At 45.6% G+C, this 19860-nt stretch overlaps 1 protein-coding gene across 3 annotated transcripts in view; it reads right to left on the reverse strand.

Moving 5' to 3' along the window:
• The window catches only part of LOC132367372 (uncharacterized), a 94937-nt gene that overhangs the window by 731 nt on the left and 74346 nt on the right, over positions 1–19860 (reverse strand). For all 3 annotated transcript variants that reach the window (XR_009503770.1, XM_059925628.1, XM_059925627.1), the window contains one exon: positions 198–452. Coding sequence is in view for 2 of the 3 variants with exons in the window: in XM_059925628.1 (XP_059781611.1) it covers positions 449–452 (4 nt within the window). In the remaining variant the exon portion in view is untranslated. The remainder of the gene's footprint in view (positions 1–197; positions 453–19860) is intronic.

Below are 19860 nucleotides of genomic sequence, written 5' to 3' on the forward strand. Positions count from 1 at the left end.
GTTCCAGTCTTGGTCTGGGTCTAACAGTGACTGTGAACGTCGCCATGACGGCAGCTTAAGACCATGAAGCAGTGACAGTGTTAAGGAGAAGTTGGCGTCCGTGGTAGATTTTAGGCTGCTCCAGCCTCTGCATCTTTCCTTCTGAGGTGGGTGCCCACGCGCCCCGCCTGCCCCGTGTGGACGTGAAGCTCGCTCACCTCGGGACCGAGCCACCTCTGTTTCTTTCTGGGACGGTGCTTTTTTTCACAAACCCTCTGGCCACGTGGGGAGGGGAGGCAGGGGTTCTCTCGGAGACGTGAAGGGCAGCAGCCTCCATCCTTCCCGGAAGGACTGACCAGAGCACAGCGTCCCCTGCTGCCTTCTCTTTCCCCCTGAACGTTCCAAGTCTCTCTCCAAAGGCCTTGGAAACAGCACAACGGTGATAAGGAGCAAGCAGTTGACTCCAAGTTCACCTGCAAATTTATAACAAGGCTTTTTCCACCCAAGTCCGGGAACTGATACCAGCCACAGCCTCCACTCGGAGGGATGAGCACCCCGGTGGCAGGGAGAAATAGCGGGTTAGGCCCCCGCCCTAGCTCCCCAGAGGGCCACGCTGCTGGGAGGCTCCGATGGCCACCACCTGCCCCCGTGTCCTTCAGAAGGCGGCGGGGGACGAGGAGGACCAACACGTACAAAGCACCTACTCCTTGCCAGGCGCTAGGCTGGCACTTGAAGCACATTTTCTCCTGTCACCACCCCTCTCCCCCAAAAAAACAAATACTCCGAAGCGTATGCTGTTTGCTCCTGGTTCCAGATGAAGAAGCTGAGACATGTCCGCAGGCGCAAAGCTGGTAAGCGGCAGAGGCAGGATCTGGCCCCAGAGTCCCCGGTGCCAGCTGCCCCATCACGAGCACCTGCCTCCAGTCCAGTAATGGGTTCCCAGCTGTCACCGGCCCTGCTGGTGTGACAGTGTCTCGCCGAGCACGGGGCGAGAGCTGGGTGCAATACCGGGGCTGCGGGCTGCCCATCACCGTTTACAGGGGTCCCAGCCCGCAGCTCCCCTGAGAGCTGGTGAGCCCAAGGGTGAGGACACAGAGAGGCCTTGACGGCAGCCCCGTGCCTGCCAGGCTCACAAAAGCCGAGCTCGCCTCCCCAGGGCCTGGAGGGGCCGGGTGCCCACTCTCACCACGCCCCCGGGGTGGCCAGCTTTCTTCACCTGTTGCGACCGTGCTGGCGGGGCCTGTCACCACCAGGAGACAGGCCTCAGGCAGGTGGCTATGTCACTAGCTTAGGAACAATGTCCTACCGCGTGTATTTATTTGAGGTGACTCTAGTACTTGGCAAAGGGAAGTTTCACTGTGTGATTGTCTTCTTAATATAATTTGTTAAATAAACGTTTGTTTTAACCTTTCCCCAGCTCGCTGCTGTCTCTGAGGCACCGAGATCAGCGTCCCTCAGGGGCTGCTCTGGGCTCCAGCTCTCTCTCCAGCTCATCCCGGCTGCTGGCTGGACTGGTCAGCACCCTGGCCTTCCAGCCTTCTAGAAAGAGCTGGTGGATTTCTTTGCCCCCGTTTAGCTTAGATGACCTGGTGACAAGCCAGAAGGATCCAAGAGGAGCGAAGAAAGCCCTGCCATTCTCTGGCAACAGCCCTCTGGAATGCTTCTGGAGGGAGAAAACACCAGTTTCCATAAAAGCATGTGAAACGCGTGCATTTTAACGGGTCGCCAGCAAGGAACGCAGAGGGGCGCTCCCATCTCCGGCTCGCCCCAACCCTTGTCTGTGCCGGACCGGGGCCGTCGGGCTGCCGGGAGTGGGGGGACATGCACCCGGTGGTTTTGTCCTGTCTCCACTGCTCACCTGCTGGCAATATGCCACCCCAAATGCCAGGGAGGGGCTTCCAGCCCTGGACGCACATAGGCTCCTTGTGAGCACACGACTGGTCAGTTTTCACCAGCATAGCTCTTTACCTTCTTCATAAGTGACTGCATTTTGGGGCTGGATACCCGAGTCTGAGCCGTCACTGCCTCCAGGCCTGTTCATGCCAGACTCAGGCGAGAATCGGGTGACCCTTAGCTCTCATTAGGACCATGAGAGTCCCCAAAAGGGTACTGGCACCTCCAGCCCAGGCCCCCACCTCTGGCATCCCTCAGGTCTTTTTCCCCACAGTGGGAGAGGGAGAACAGCCCAGAGAATTCCACGAGAAACCCACAAAGAACATTCAACATGGAGTTTGAAGAGTCCCTCCTAGTGCCGGGTCACCAAGGAAGTACATGTAGTAGCCTTTGACATCCAAGACACAGAATCTGTTTGCTGGAGGCCTTAAGCACTGCTCGGGGGCCGCCGGGGGGAAGCACCTCACACACGGGCCTTTGGGCAGCAAGAAATTGAAGTCCACACTCTACAGCCTGGGCCAGGGTGGGCTTAGTGGCCAGACCCAAAGGACACTCGGACCCCAAAGCAGAACACAGCCTAGCCTCAAAAGGGCCAGAGCAGGCAACGCCTGTTTCTCCTCTGTCTGTCTCACCCACACTGCCTCGTCTCTGTCTGGGCGTCTTCTTGCTTCTCGTTCTCTCACACCCTGGCCCTCCCTCTCCCATGCTCTGTGCACCAGCATATGTGGCACATGCACGCTCACATGGCCACCCAAGTTCGCACATTCTCAGTTCACAAGACCCAGAGACAAGAGTCCCAAGACAGACTCTGATTGGCTGCCTGGGTCAGGTGACCCCCTTCTGCCCCTAGCAGCTCTGGCCCTGGTGGAAGGGGGAGTGTGTGATCACAAGGCATCTGGAGCAGGTGTTAGGTTTAGACCCTCTAGAGGCAGCTGCTACAGAGGGGGGGTGAGGCTGTAGGCAGAGGGGTGGGACACCTCCCTGGAGAGATGGAGGAGCTCTCCACCACTCTGTGACGAGGGGGGAGGATGGTGAGGTGGGTGGAGCACCATTCGTCCATCCACACATCCACCCAACCGTCCAAGCCGTGTTGTATGAGCACCTTCCACACACAGGCCCCGAGCCGGGCACTAGGGACTCAGCAATGACTGACACCACTGACGTCCCTGTCCTCGTGAAGCCGACGGTCTAGCCCATCCCACTCCACCCCACACACACACACACCCCAGCCATGTCTCTCCTACTCCCCCTACTTCTGCCTGCTATTTCCCACCATAACTGGCTCATCCCTAAAACTCTAGAGGCTCCCTGAGCCCCACCCTCACCTTTCTCCCCCTCTGCATCCTCCCGGCAGCTGGGAGCAGCTGTGTCTTTAACTACCCTTAGCTCTATTGCGGCCAGTCTCCTTGAGGTCCAGCCGCATAGTCCCAGCAGCCACCTGGAGGTCTCCACTTGGATGTTTCACCTTGACCTCAGCACATCCCGGGCTGAATGTACCATCTTCCCCCAGGCCCCACATTGTTCCCCTTCTTCTAACTTCCCCGTCTCTGGGGCAGCTCCACCATCTCTCACGAGAGTCACCCACACCCCCACCTGGAGCTGTCTGTGATCACCCTGTTTCCAGCTGGACAGTTCTCTCATCTAAACTTGCTTTCAAACTCAGCCACTATTATTCTTGCTGCTCCTTTTTAAGTTCTGGCCTCGACACTTTTCCCTGGATGACAGCATCAGCCCCTTAACCATTCCCCTGCCGCCCGTGTCCTCCCCTCTCATCCGTCTTCCTCATGGCCAGGACCCAATAGGACTGCTCCACTGACAGTACTTCACCCCTCGCCCTAAGAATGAAATCTGAGTCCCCCAGGTTTCCGTCCACCACTGTTCTAGGTCTGACCCCCACCTCCCATCCCAGCCTCACCTGCCACTAATCTCCCTGCTGAATTATTAGTGCTTCCTCAAACCCTAAGCTCTGCTTCCTTGCCTTTGCATATGCTATTCCCTCTGCCTAGAATACTTTTCCCTCATTTTTTTCTGCCTGGTAAACTCCTGTTCATCCTTCAAGACTTGCTCATATATCTCCTCTGGGATGTCCTTCTTGAGCCCTTCAAGCCACTGTACACCTTGCATTTTAAAGCCATTGATCCATTGGTAGTATTGGAGCCATTTGATCCTCTCATTAGGTTATCTGCTCCTGGAAGAAGGGGTATATGTCTCATTTATTACACATTCCTCCCCAGCCACACATATACTCAAACTGAGCACCCAGTACAAGCCTAGAGAAATAGCAGGCGTGAGCAAACGCTCTTTGAATGAGTTTCTTGACGTGGGCGGGCTGGACTCAATTGCTGAGGAGCCCAAGAAGAATGGGCCCCAGTGGCACTTGCTGTGAGGCTTGGGACCACCCCAGGGATCATGATGACAAGCACTGGGCCTCCGTGGACAAGTCTATGCTGGCTTCAAAGACACCAGAGACAAGAGTGAGAGCTGGGCCCTTATCTGGCTCCTTTCTGAAGCCGCAGCACCCAACACGATCCATGATGGCGGTGGGGTGGGGTCAGGAAGGTGGACTGCCACGGGCTGCTGGTTCTCTCCCTTGAGCCCAACTCAGGGAGATGCCGGAGAAAGAGACAGGAAGATTGGTGGACCACGGGACCCAACACTAAAGCTAGAAGGGGCTCGGTGAACAGCAACAGGCCAGAGGGAAAGACAGCCAATGCTACAGATGAGAGATTGCACGGGGGAGCAGTTTTCTGGCTTTGCTCATTCATCTGCCCCTCCCCACGCACACACACACATTGCTCTGGGTTGGGTCATTTTCATCCTTTCACCACCAAAACAACAGCTGGGCTGGACCCCTCCCTTCTCCCCACATCTTGGGCCAAGTAAGTGCAACCAGAGACACAGGTCTCAGGAAAGGTGGTTCTGGGGCAGAGGTCTTGGACACTTTCCTGAAGGTCTGAATTTCCTGATTGGGGAGGACACACGGGCAGAAGTTGGCACAGATTAGAACATCCAAGGTGCATCAATTCCTCTATAACCCTCCTTGTCCTTCTCTGGAGGGAGCACAAGGGTTTGCAACATTGACTGCACGTTAGAATCACCTGGAGAGTTTTTAAAACTTCCTGTGCCCAGATCACAGCAGAATCTCTGGAGGAGGGACCCAAGAGCCAGTTGTTTGTCAAGCTCCCCAGTGATGTTAGTGTGCAGTTGAGGTTAAGAACCAGCTTCCTTGCCACTCTGCTCGGCTCCATTTCCAGCCAGTGGAGCTGAGAGGCCTAGGGAACAGTGAGTTCACACGGGAAAAACAGACACCAGAAGAGCTGGTCCACCAAAAGGAAGACAAGAATCTAAGCCACCAATACCAGAAGAAGCACTGATAGACCAGACAGAACATGAGTTTAATATAAACAAAAAGTAGCCCTTAAGAGATATGGGAGGACACTGAAACATTAGGCAGGAGCTAGTTGTTTCAAGTAAGAGCCTAAAAGTTCTGAAATACCAAAGAGGAAAAGAAACAGATAAATCAGCAACTGCACTTGAAGATTTTAATACAGAAACTGTAGCCAAATTGATAAAATACGAGAAAATATACAAGGCCAGCATTACCCTGATACCAAAACCAGACAAAGACACCACAAGAAAACAAAATTACAGGCCAAAAGCCTGATGAACATAGATGCAAACATACTCAACAAAATATTAGCAAACCAAATTCAACAATACATTAAATGGATCATACACCATGATCGAGTGGGATTTATTCCAGGGAAACAAGAATGGTTCAACATTCACAAATCAATCAATGTGATACACCACATTAACAACATGGATAAAAAATCTTATGATCATCTCAATACATGCAGAAAAAGCATTTGACAAAATTCACCATCCATTTATGATTTTTTAAAAATCTCAACAAAGGGGTTTAGAGGGAATATTCCTCAACATAATAAAGACTACATATGACAAACCCACAGCTAACATTATACTCGACAATGAAAAGCTGAAAGCTATTCCTCTCAAATCAGGAACAAGACAAGGATGCCCACTCTCACCACTTTCATGCAACATAGTATTAGAAGTCCTAGCCAGAGCAATTAGGCAAGAATAAAAAAAGGCATCCAAAATTGGAAAGGAAGAAGGAAAACTCACTATTTTCAGATGACATGATATTATATATAGAAAACCCTAAAAACTCCACCAAAAACTGTTAGAACTAATAAATGAATTAAAGTTGCAGTATACAAAAAACAATATACAAAAATCAGTTGCATTTCAATACACTAGTAATGAACTATCAAAAAGGGAAATTAAGAAAACAATACAGTTTATAATTGCATCGAAGAGAATAAAATACCTAGGAATAAATTTTTACCAAGGAGGTGAAAGGACTGTATATTGAAAACTATAAGACACTGATGAAAGAAATCAAAGAAGACACAAATAAATGGAAAGATATCCCATGCTCATGGATTGGAAGAATTAATATTGTTAAAATGCTCATACTATCCAAAGCAATCTAAGGATTCAGTGCAATCCCTATCAAAATTCCAAGGTCATTTTCACAGAAAGAGAACAAACCTAAAATTTGTGTGAAACCACAAAAAAAAAAAAAAAAAAAAAAATAGCCAAAGCAATCTTGAGAAAAAAGAACAAAACTGGAAGCATCATGCTCCCTGGTGTCAAACTTTATTACAAAGCTTTAGTATCCAAAACAGTATGATATTGGCATAAAAACAGACACATAGATCAATGGAACAGAACAGAGAGCCCAGAAATAAACCCACACGTATATGGTTGATTAATTTACAACAAAAGAGCCAAGAATTTATAATGGGTAAAGGACAGTCTCTTGCATACATGGTGTTGGGAAAACTGGACAGCCACTAGCAAAAGAATGAAACTAGACCACTATCTTACACCATACACAAAAATAAACTCAAAATGCATTAAAGGCTTAAATGTAAGGCCTTAAACCATAAGACTACTAGAAGAAAACATAAGCAGTAAGCTCCTTGACATAGGACTTGGTGATGATTTTTTGGATTTGACATCAAAAGAAAGGTAGCAAAACCAAAAATAAGTGTGGCTACGTAAAACAAAAAAGCTTCTGCACAGCAAAGGAAACCATCAACAAAATGAAAGGCAACATACTGAATAGGAGAAAATATTTACAAATCGTATGTCTGACAAGGGATTAATATCCAAAATATATAAAGAACTCATACAACTCATTAGCGGAAAAACAAACTATCCAATTAAAAAATAGTCAGAAGATCTGAACAGACATTTTTCCAAAGAAGGTATACAGATGGCCAACAGGTACTTGAAAAGATATTCAACATCACTAATCATCAGGGAAATGCAGATCAAAACCACAATGAGATATCACCTCACACTTGTTAGGATAGCTGTTATCAAAAAGACAGAAATAACAAGTAAGTGTTGACAAGGATGTGGAGAAAAGTAAACCCTTGTGCCCTTTGGTACAAATGTCACTTGGTGAAGCCACTATGGAAAACAACATGGAGGTTCCTCAAAAAATTGAAAATAGAACTACCATATGATCTAGCAATTCCACTTCTGGGTATTACCTGAAGAAAACAAAAGCATTAATTCAAAAAGATTTATGCACCCCTATGTTCATTGCAGCATTATTTACAATAGCCAAGATATGGAAACAACATAAGTGTCCATCAGTGGATGAATGGATAAAGAAAATGTGGTATATTTATACAATGGAATACCACTTAGCCATAAAAAAAGAATGAAATCTTGCTGTTTGCAACAACGTGGATGGACCTTGAGGGCAATGTGCTAAATGAAATAAGTCAGACAAAGAAAGACAAATACTGTATGATCTCACTTACATGTGGAATCTAAAACATAACAGTAAGGACCTGAATCAAGATGGCGAAGTAGAAGGACCCAGAACTCACTTCCTCCCATGTACACATCAAAAATACATCTACAGGGCTTCCCTGGTGGCGCAGTGGTTGAGAATCTGCCTGCCAATGCAGGGGACACAGGTTCGAGCCCTGGTCTGGGAAGATCCCACATGCCACGGAGCAACTGGGCCCGTGAGCCACAATTACTGAGCCTGCGCGTCTGGAGCCTGTGCTCTGCAACAAGAGAGGCTCACGACAGTGAGAGGCCAGCGCACCACGATGAAGAGTGGCCCCCGCTTGCCACAACTAGAGAGAGCCCTCGCACAGAAATGAAGACCCAACACAGCCATAAATAAATAAATTTAAAAAAAAAAATACATCTACAGGACCTAGAGTCTGTCATAGAGAGTGAAGTAAGTCAGAAAGAGAAAAACAAATACCGTATGCTAACATATATGTATGGAATCTAAAAAAACAAAATGGTTCTGATGAACCTAGGGGCAGGACAGGAATAAAGATACAGACGTAGAGAATGGACTTGAGGACACGGGGAGGGGGAAGGGTAAGCTGGGATGAAGTGAGAGAGTGGCATGGACATATATACACTACCAAATGTAAAACAGATAGCTAGTGGGAAGCAGCTGCGTGGCACAGGGAGATCAGCTTGGTACTTTGCGACCACCTAGAGGGGTAGAATAAGGAGGGTGGGAGGGAGACGCGAGAGGGAGGGAATATGGGGATATATGTATATGTATAGCTGATTCACTTTGTTATACAGCAGAAACGAACACAACACTGCAAAGCAGTTATACTCCAATAAAGATGTTTAAAAAAAATACATCTACATGGGGAACAATTCTTACTGAAAACTAACTGGAGACTAGCAGAAAGACTCCTGTACTAACAAAGCTGTAAGATACAAGCAGAATCAGGTAGGAGGGGAAAAGAAGCGATAAGGTCAGGACCTGTGTCCCCGGGAGGGGACTCAGAGGAAAAGGGAGATTAGATGGGTGGAGACCCTCCCTGGGGGTGAGCCACGTATTGGGCATTCCAGTCCTGGGGTCCAATAAAGGGAAGACGAGCCCCTTGGCTGGTTGGAGGGCCAGTGGGCCTAACAGGAGAGCTGTGGGAAGCCTGGACTCTGCTCACGAGGAGTGCACAAATGCTTGCTCCCAAAGCAGGGCAGAAAGGGCAGACGGAAAGAGCCAGCTGGCTGAACTGTTTCCCGCTACCACCCCAGTGTGCACCCCAGCCTGAGCCAAGCAAACGCTCCAGCACCCTTTGCCTCACGTTGCAGCTCCACACTGGAGCAAGGGCTGCCACAACCAAGGAAAAAAGCTCGGGCCATGAGACACTGTGTCAGCTCGAATGCTAAGTGATGACTTAGTGGGGAGGGCTCAGCCATTACTGACGATTGCACAGGGAGGCCATCAGAGGCACTCCAGGTCTCTGACGGCAGCCAGACCACCACACCCCCTGCCCTGACCCTCACCAAATACCCACACTGGCCCCTCTTACTCCAGCAGTGCTCCCCTCTGGGACTGAGGGTGCTGGGCCTGGGAGGGGGAAGAACACACACTTAAAGGGAACTGAGCCAGCTCAGAGCCAACCCTCAGGGCTTCTGCTCCAGCAACTTGGGACCTGACCCCACCCCCAACAGGGTGGTGACATCCACTGAGTAGAGGGAAAGCTCCACCTCACACCTGGCTCCAGCCCTAGCCCCTCCTTCTCCAGCCTCAGCTCCTACCAAGGAGATAGCTGCCAGAACACCCTGAGGAAAGATGCGACTTATGTTCGTGTCAAATCCAGCTCTCCCACCAAAGCCACTGGGCACATGCAGACTGTATAGGGAAACTACCACGTAAGGACACCCCTTCAAGACCACCATAAGTAACTGTTTCACGTAATTCATAGAGACAGAGAAAGATAGGCAAATGAAAAGACAGAGGAATCTGTCTCAATTGAAAGAGCAAGAGAAAGCCCCTGAAAAAACAAAAAATGAAATAGAAATAAACAATCTACTAGATAAAGAATTCAAAGCATTAGTAGAATAAGATTGCTAACTGAATTAGGGAAAAGAATAGATGAACACAGTGAGAAGTTTAACAAGGAACTAGAAAATATAAAAAGGAACCAGCCAGAAATGAAGAATACAATAACTGAAATGAAAAACACTCTGGAAGGAATGAACAGCAGACTGGGTGATACAGAAGAAAGCATAAGTAATCTAGAAAATAGAATAATGAAAATCACCCAATCAGAACAGCAAAAAGAAAAACAAATTTTTAAAAATGAAAACAGTTTAAGGAATCTTTGGAATAAGATCAAGTGTACCAACATTCACATTATAGGGGTCCCACAAGGAGAAGAGAGAAAAGCAGGGGCGAGAGTCAAAAATGTATTTAATGAAATTATGGCTGAAAACTTCCCAAGCCTGAAGAAGGAAACAGATATCCAGGTACAGGTAGCACATATGGTCCCAAACAAGATGAACCCAAACAGACCCACACCAAGACATAATTAAAATAGCAAAAGATAAAGAGAGGATTCTAAAGGCAGCAAGAGAAAAACAAAGAGTCCGTTACAAGGGAACCTCCATAAGGCTATCAGCTGATTCCTCTGCAGAAACTTTGCAGGCCAGAAGGGAATGGCATGATATATTTAAAGTGCTGAAAGGGCAAAACCTGCAACCTAGGATACTCTACCAAGCAAGATTATCACTTAGAATTGAAGGAGAGGTAAAGAACTTCTCAGATAAACAAAAACTAAGAGTTCATCAATACTAAACTGACCCAAAAAGAAATGCTAAAAGGACTTTTCTAAGGGAAGAAGAAAAGGCTATAACAAGAAGTATCTATAGAAAAGGAAAAATCCCATTAATAAAAGCAAACATATAGTAAAGGCTGAAGATCAACCACTTAAATAAGCTAGTATGAAGATTAAAAGACAAAATTGTAAAAATCAACTATAACTAAAATAATCAGTAAAGGGATAAACATGAAGGTGTAAAATATGACATCAAAAATGCAAAGTGTGGAGGAAGGGAGTAAAAAATGTAGGTCTTTTAGAATGTGTCTGAACTTAAAGGACTACCTAGTTAAAGCAAATAGATATATAAATTAGGATATTGGGATTAACACATATGCACTACTATATATAAAACAGATAACTAACAAGGACCTACTGTATAGCACAGGGAACTCTATTCAATATTTTGTAATGAACTATATGGGAAAAGAATCTTGAAAAGAATGGAGATATATATATATATATATACTTATATATATATATATCTGATTCACTTTGCTGTACACCTGAAACTAACACATTGTAAATCAACTATACTCCAATAAAAATTTTTTAAAATTAAAACAAATATCATTTTAGGTCAACATGTATGAACCCCATGGTAACCAAAAATCAAAAACCTACATTAAATACACAAAAACAAGAGAGAAATTAACACAAGCATACCACTAAAGAAAATCATTAAACTACATGGGAAGAAATAAAAGAAGAAGAAGAGAACAGGGAAGACCTACAAAAACAACCAGAAAACAAGTAATAAAATGTAAGTAAGTACACACCTAAAAATAATTACTTTGTCAGTGGACTAAATGCTCCAATAAAAAGACATAGGGTGGCTGATTGAATAGAAAAAAACAAGACCCATCTATATGCTGCTTACAAGAGACTCACCTTAGAACTAAAGACACACAGAGACTGAGAGTGAGGGGATGGTAAAAGATATTTCATGCAAACAGAAACAACAAGAAAGCTGGGGTACCAATACTCATATCAGGAAAAATAAAACAAAGTCCAAATCAAAAGACAAAGAAAGGCATTATATAATGATAAAAGGATCAATACAAGAAGAGGATAGTACACTCGTTAACATATATGCATCCAATACAGGAGCACATAAATATATAAAGCAAACATTAATAGACATAAAGGGAGAAAATTACAATGTAATAATAGCAGGTGCTTTAACACCCCACTTGCATCAATGGACAGATCATCCCAACAGAAAATCAATAAGGCAACAGTGGTCTTAAATGACACATAGACCAGTTGGATTTAATAGATATCTACAGGACATTCCACCCCAAAACAGCAGCATACACATTCTTTTCAAGTGCATATGGAACATTCTCCAAGATAAATCCCATGCAAGGCCACAAAACAAGTCTCAACAAATTTGAAGACAGAAATTATATCAAGCATTTTTTTTCTGACCACAATGACATGAAACTTGAAATCCATTACAGGAAGAAAAATGGGAAAAGCACAAACAAGTGGAGACTAAACAACATGCTATTAAAAAAACCAATGGGTCAATGAAGAAATCAAAGAGGAACTCAAAAAATACCTCAAGACAAATGAAAATGGAAACACAACTTTCCAAAATCTATGGGATGCAACAAAAGCAGCTCTAAGAGGGAAGTTTATAGTCATACAGGCCTACCTCAAGAAATAAGAAAAATCTCAAACAATCTAATCTTCCATCTAAAGGAATTAGGAAGAGAACAAACAAAGCCCAAAGTCAGCAGAAGGAAGGAAATTATAAAGATGAGAGAGAAAATAAATAGAGACTCAAAAAAGAAAGAAAGAAAGAAAAGAAAAGATCAATGAAACCAAGAGCTAGTTCTTTGAAAAGATAAACAAAATTGATAAACCTTTAGCCAGGTTCATCAAGAAGAAAAGAGAGAGGACCCAAATAAAATAAGAAGTGAAAGAGGAGAAATAACAACCAATACCACAGAGATACAAAATATAATGAGAATACTATGAAAATTATGTCAACAAATTGGACAACCTAGAAGAAATGGACAAATTTCTAGAAACACACAACTTTCCAAGACTGAATCAGGAGGAAATAAACAATCTGAACAGTCCAGTCACTAGTAGTAAAATTGAATTTGTAAAAAACAAACAAACAAAACACACAGCAAGGCTTCCCTGGTGGCACAGTGGTTAAGAATCCACCTGCCAATGCAGGGGACACGGGTTCAATCCCTGGTCCAGGAAGATCCCAAATGCCGTGAAGCAACTAAGCCCATGCACCACAACTACTGAGCCTGCGCTCTAGAGACCGCAAGCCCCAACTACTGAAGCCCGTGTGCCACAACTACTGACGCCCGCATGCCTAGAGCCTGTGCTCTGCAACAAGAGAAGCCACCGCAATGAGAAGCCCAAGCATCACAACAAAGAGTAGCCCCCGCTCTCAGCAACTAGAGAAAACCCGTATGCAAGTGAAGACACAATGCAGCCAAAAAAAAAATTAAATGAAATGAATAAATAAATAAATTTTAAAACAAAAACAAACAAAAAAACTCCCAGCAAACAAAAGTCCAAGACCAGATGGCTTCTCAGGGGAATTCTACCAAACACATAATGAAAAGCTAATACCTATCCTTCTCAAACTATTCCCAAAAATTGAAGAAGATGGAACACTCCCAAATTCATTCTATAAGGCCACCATTACCCTGATACCAAAGACAGACAAAGACACTACCAAAAAAAAAAATTTTACAGGCCAATATCTCTGATGAATATAGATGCAAAAATCCTCAAAAAATTAGCAAATTGAATTCAACAATATATAAACCATACACCATGATCAAGTGGGGTTTATTCAAGGGATGCAAGGATGGTTTAATATTTGCAAGTCAATGTGATACACCATATTAACAAAAGGAATGATAAAAATCACATGATCCTCAATAGATGCAGAGAAAGCATTTGACAAAATTCAACATCCATTCATGATAAAACTCTCATCAAAGTTGGTATATAGGGGCAAGAAGGGAATAAAGACACAGACCTACTAGAGAATGGACTTGAGGATAGGGGGAGGGGGAAAGGTAAGCTGGGACAAAGTGAGAGAGTGGCATGGACATATATACACTACCAAACGTAAAATAGATAGCTAGCAGGAAGCAGCCACATAGCACAGGGAGATCAGCTCGGTGCTTTGTGACCACCTAGAGGGGTGGGATAGGGAGGGTGGGAGGGAGGGAGATGCAAGAGGGAAGAGATATGGGGACATATGTATATGTATAACTGATTCACTTTGTTATAAAGCAGAAACTAACACACCATTGTAAAGCAATTATACTCCAATAAAGATGTTTAAAAAACAAAAACAAAAACAAAAGTTGGTATAGTGGGAACATATCTCAACATAATAAATGCCATTTATGACAAACCCACAGGTAACATCATACTCAACAATGAAAATCTAAAATCAGGAACGAGAAAAGTATGCCCACTCTTGCCACTTCTATTTAACATAGAATTGGAAATCCTAGCCACAGAAATCAGACAAGAAAAAGAAATAAAAGGCATCCAAATTGAAAAGGAAGAAGTAAAAATGTCACTATTTACAGATGACATGATACTATATATAGAAAACCCTAAAGTTTCCACCAAAAAAAAAAAAAAAACAACTATTAGAATAAATGAATTCAGTAAAGTTGCAGGATACAGTATTAATACACAGAAATCTGTTGCTTTTCTATACACTATTAATGAACTATCAGAAAGAGAAATTAAAGAAACAATCTCATTTACAATCGTATCAAAAAGAATAAAATACCTAGGAATAATCTTAACCAAGTAGGTGAAAGACCTATACTCTGAAAACTAAAATATTGATGAAGGAATTTGAAAATAATGCAAAGAAATGGAAAGATATCCCATGTTCTTGGATTGGAAGAATTAATATGGTTAAAATGCCCATACTACCCAAAGCAATCTATAGATTTAATGCAATCTCTATCAAAATGCCCATGGCATTTTTCACAGAACTAGAAAAAATAATCCTAAAATTTATATGGAACCACAAGAGACCCCAAATTACCAAGGCAATCTTGAGAAAAAAGAACATAGCTAGAGGTATCACACTCCCTGACTTCAGACTATACTACAAATTTACAGTAATCAAAACAGCATGATACTGGCACAAAAACAGACACATATATCCATGGAACAGAATAGAGAGCCCAGAAATAAACCCACACACTTACAGTCAATTAATCTACAACAAAGGAGACAAGAATATGCAATGAAAAAAAGACAGTCTCTTCAATAAGTGGGGCTGAGAAAACTGGGCAGCTACATGTAAAAGAATGAAATTAGAATATTTCCTCATACCATATACAAAAATAAACTCAAAAAAGACCTAAATGCAAGCCCTGAAACCATTAAACTCCTAGAGGAGAACATAGGCAGAACACTCTTTGACATAAATCATAGCAATATTTTTTTGGATCTGTCTCTTAAGGCAAAAAAAAGAAAGAAAAAATAAACAAATGGGACCTAATTAAACTTAAAAGCTTTTGCACAGCAAAGAAAACCATCAACAAAATGAAAAGGCAACCTACAGAACGGAAGAAAATATTTGCAAATGATATGACTGATAAAGGATTAATATCCAACATATATGAACAGCTCATACAACTTAATATCAAAAAAATAAACAACCCAATCAAAAAATGGGCAGAAGACCTGAAAAGACATTTTTTCCAAAGAAGACATACATGTGGCCAACAGACACATGAAAAGATGCTCATCATCACTAATCATCAGAGGAATGCAAATCAAAACCACAATAAGATGTCACCTCACACCTGTCAAAATGGCTATCATCAAAAAGTCTACAAATAACAAATGTTGGCAAGGATGTGGAGAAATCCCACTGTTGGTGGGATTGCAAATTGGTGCAGCCACTATGGAAAACAGTATGAAGGTTCCTCAGACAACTAAAACTGGAACTACCATTGGATCCAGCTATTCCACTGCTGGGGATATATCTGAAGAAAATGAAAAAAATAATTCAAAAAGATACTTGCATCCCAATGTTCATAGCAGCATTATTTACAATAGCCAAGATATGGAATCAACCTAAGTGCCCATCAACAGATGGATAAAGAAGATGTGTGTGTGTGCGTGTGTGTGTATGTGTATATATATATGTGTGTGTGTGTGTATACATACATATATATGTGTATATAGGTGTATATATACACATATATATAATGGAATATTACTTGGCCATAAAAAATAATGAAATTCTGCCATTTGCTACAATGTGGATGGACCTAAAGAGTATCATGCTTAGTGAAATGTCAGACCAGAAAGACAAATACTCTGTTATCACTTATATGTGGAATCTAAAAAATAAAGCAAAGAAATGTATATAACAGAAACAGACTCACAGATATAGAGAACAAACCAGTGATTCCCCGTGGGGAGGGGAGAGATAGGGTTATGGGATTAAGAGACACAAACTACTTTGTATAAAATAAACAAGCAACAAGGATATATAGTACAGGGAAATACAGCCATTATTTTGTAATAATTTTAAATTGAGTAAAACCTATAAACACATTGAATCACTATGTCATATACCTAAAAATAATATAATATTGTAAATCAACTATACCTCAATTTTTTTTAAAAAGATAGAAAGGGCAGCCGTTATCACCATCATTTTACAGATGAAGAAACCGAATCCTCAACAGGTTAAGTGATTGCCTAAGGACATAAGCTGATAAATGGTGGATTTAAAATGGGGACACAAAGCTAACTTTCCAGATACGATTTCTGATTCGTAAGCACTTTGCAATGTACTATTTATAAATTAAAAAACACCACCACCACCACAAACCTAGCTCATAGTATAGAGGACAGACGGGTAGTTGCCAGAGGTGGGGGTGGGGGTGGGCAAAACGGGTGAAGGGGGTCAAAAGATACAAACTTCCAGTTATCAAGTCCTGGGGATGTCATGTACAACATGGTGACTACAGTTATTAATACTGTATTGCATATCTGAAAGTTGCTAAGAGAGTAAATCGTAAAAGTCCTCATTATGAGAAAGAAAAAATTTTAACTCTGTATGATGACAGATGTTAACTAGACTTATTGTAGTCATTTTGCAATATATACAAATATTGAATTGTTATATTGTACACCTGAAACTAATACGTTATATGTCAATTACCTCGATGAAAAAATTAAAAATATTTAAAGTTATTAATCGAGTCCAATTATCAATCTTTTCCTTTCTGCGCCCTGTTTAAGAATCTTTGCCCATCCTCCCGAACCCTTTAAAAATGGCTTTCATATCCCACCAATACCGTCCCTTGGAGAGGAGCCCTGGAAGATGGGAGAGAAAGGGTTCCTACAGGAGAAAAGATGTGCGCTGACCTCTAAGGTGGATGGACTGGGATGAAGGATGTTCCAAGGTTGGGGGGCGGGTTGCATTTGGTCACACAGCCCCGGCACACACTTACGTAGGGCAACAGCGGTTCTGCTTTGCGTGTGTTATCACCACACTCCTGCAGGCGGGGCCCCTCCACTTGAGCGCCTGTAGAAACCAGGCCGCAGAGAGTGCTCAGAAGCACGGGTCAACCACAGGGAGCTCAGGACGTCCAACCCGAGCATGCCCAGCTCCCGAGCTGTGCCCGAAGGCAGCCGGGATTCCGTCCCCCGGAGAAGAGGCGTCCTGTCTGGTATCGGGATGACTCATGAGGCCCGACAGGCCCAGCTCAGGAACCAGCTCTGCCAACTCCCCTGAATGCAACCCTGGGGCTCTGGGATAACAGCCAGAAGCCACCCAGAGCTTTCCAGAGGAGGAATTGAGATCAGACCCGCAGCATGCTTGGCGCAGGGTGTGGCACAGTGCTGGCCGGCACCCAGCAGAGAGCACTGGGCCACAGGGAGGCCCCAGACGACCCCTTCGCCGTGGGCAGGAAGGGGGACAGAGGGACTAAGGAGCCCCCCCCAAGACCTGTCCACCCAGTGTGGGAGCCCCTGGCCTGGTGCACACTAGCACATCAGCGTTCCCTGGCTGGATTTTGCCAGAAAATCCAAGAGCTTCGTGTTTGGAATTTGCTTCCAGCGCTACCGCACCCATCAGCGCTTCCTGCTGGGTAGTAAACCGATGTGGGCCCCCGGCACACGCACACACACACACACACACACACACACACACACCCCGCCACTGACTGGAGGGGCTCCCTAGGGCAGGCCCCTGCAGGGGCCGGGACAGCCTCTCGCTGCTTCCAGGGAGGAGGCACTTTGGAGGGAGGCAGGCCCCCACTTTGAATCCCATTTCCCAGTTGGGGGAAACTGGGAGGTCTCTTGCACTTTTCTCCTGCCTGTTTTCCCCTCTGTAAAATGGGGACCATCCTAGCAGCTCCCTTTCAAGGTTCCTGGGTCCCTGTAAAGCGCGAGGCCCTTCTCAGCCCACACACCGGGCCGCGAGTTCGCGCGCCCGAGTCCGGCCACGCGGGGGCGCTCTGCTGCGCCCAGCCCGGCCCGGCGCCGGCCCTCGCTGGGCTCTGTGGGGACTCCTCCGCGTGCGGAAGATCGGCGAATACCTCCGACAGTTGGAAAATGAATCCATCGGCTCCACCCTGCGGACATTTGTTTGGAAGGAGGCCAGCCCGCAGCGCGAGCCCCCTCCGCGCCGCTTGGAGGTCCCACCCCTGCTGCGCCCGCCGGCTTGCGGGGAGCGGCCCGTGTGGGCTCTGGACCGCCGCGAGGGGGTACCGGCCGGGGCCAGAGCTCGGATCCGGATCAGCTGGAGGGACCCAAAGCCCCCAGCTCCGCCCTCCCTCCCCAGTGGCTTGAACGAGCCACATCACAGCGCCTCGACACCCAGCCTCAACTTGCACATCCATAAATCGGGGAACTCAACAGTCCCTACTTTGAAAAGTTGCTGAGAAAGTTAAAGGAGATGTATCACTGTTGTCCAGCTTCCAGGCCTTCGGCAAGCCACTTGCAACTTTCTGAGCCTCAGTTTCCCCAGCCACAAAATGGGGATAATAAATGTCCTTACCTCCCAGGGTCATTAAACAGACGAGATTGCAGCAGCAGCCACCTGGCACCCCCTGACCACTCAGTCAGTGGAGCCATTGGGGTTGTTTGGAAAGCTCTGCAGAGGCCCCGAGTCCACAGCTCATGCCTGTGCCCCAGAACCACAGGTTATCTTTTAGGGATCAAGCCACCCAGTGTGGGAGCTGCTGGCTTAGAGCCAGCTGATGCTCCCTCACTTCCCTGGCTCCGATGGGGCGGGTTCGCTGTGCAGCCCACAAGCGCCTGGGCAGGGGGCTGGGAGGCAGTGCCCCCCTCCTCCTGGCTGGTCTTCAGGGCCCTCTCTGGTTGAGTCACCAGGCAAAAACATGCAGCTTTGACACCATCCAGAAAATGAAAATGTCCCGGGCGTCTAATCCTTCCCTTCCTTTTGGCAACTTAAACCACCCTGAAACATAACCAAGATAGCAAACCCAGTGTGAGTGTTCACGATGGAGTCCCGGCCCCCCTGTAAAGCCGGCCCTGGGGACTTTGTGCAGCAAAGCAATGCCTCCGGTCAGACTTGGCCTCACCAGGTATGCAATGACCCCTGACCTCACCAGTCCACATCCGTGCCTCCAAACCGGCCCCGACCTGAGGGGCACCCTCGAACCCTGACTTCCTTCCCAGTCAAGGGCTGTTACCCACCCCCATTCCCCCACCCCCAAAATATTTGGAATGGTCTTTGACTGAAATGAGATTAATCCTCAGTTCCCTGACAGTGTCTTTGGGCATGTGTTTTTATAACCTCCCTTTCAAATGAGAACCATTTGTCGTGGGGAAGCTGGGGAGGCCCAGCCCCAACTGCTGGGCCAGACATCACAGGCACCTGATTGAATGTCAAGGACAGTGCGAGGGGGCAGGGCCGAGGTGAGGGCGGGCTGTAAGCAGTGATAACCTGTCCTTTGCTGGTCTCTGGCCCCAGCCCAAGCCAGTGGCATAAGCCTGAGGCTCCTGGCTCCAACCCTGCCTCTCCCACAAAGCAGCCAAATACCCTTGAGCTGGTGAGCCCTTTAGCCTTTGCCTCTCTTAGCCTTACTTTCCTCATCTGTAAAATGGGAGAGCTGATGGGCCCTATCTTCCAGGTGATATGCCCAGCCCAGTGCCTAGAAGACAGTAGACCCTCGATGTCCAAAGAAGCGTTCGGTGGGAAGGCAAGTAGCCTTGGCTGGGGTCTTCCAGGGGGCTGCAAATGTCCATCCTAAGTGTGGCTCGACTCTCCCGCCCTTCCAGGCTCACC

Source organism: Balaenoptera ricei, chromosome 6 (assembly GCF_028023285.1).
Source record: "Balaenoptera ricei isolate mBalRic1 chromosome 6, mBalRic1.hap2, whole genome shotgun sequence".
NCBI classification, from domain to species: domain Eukaryota; kingdom Metazoa; phylum Chordata; class Mammalia; order Artiodactyla; family Balaenopteridae; genus Balaenoptera; species Balaenoptera ricei.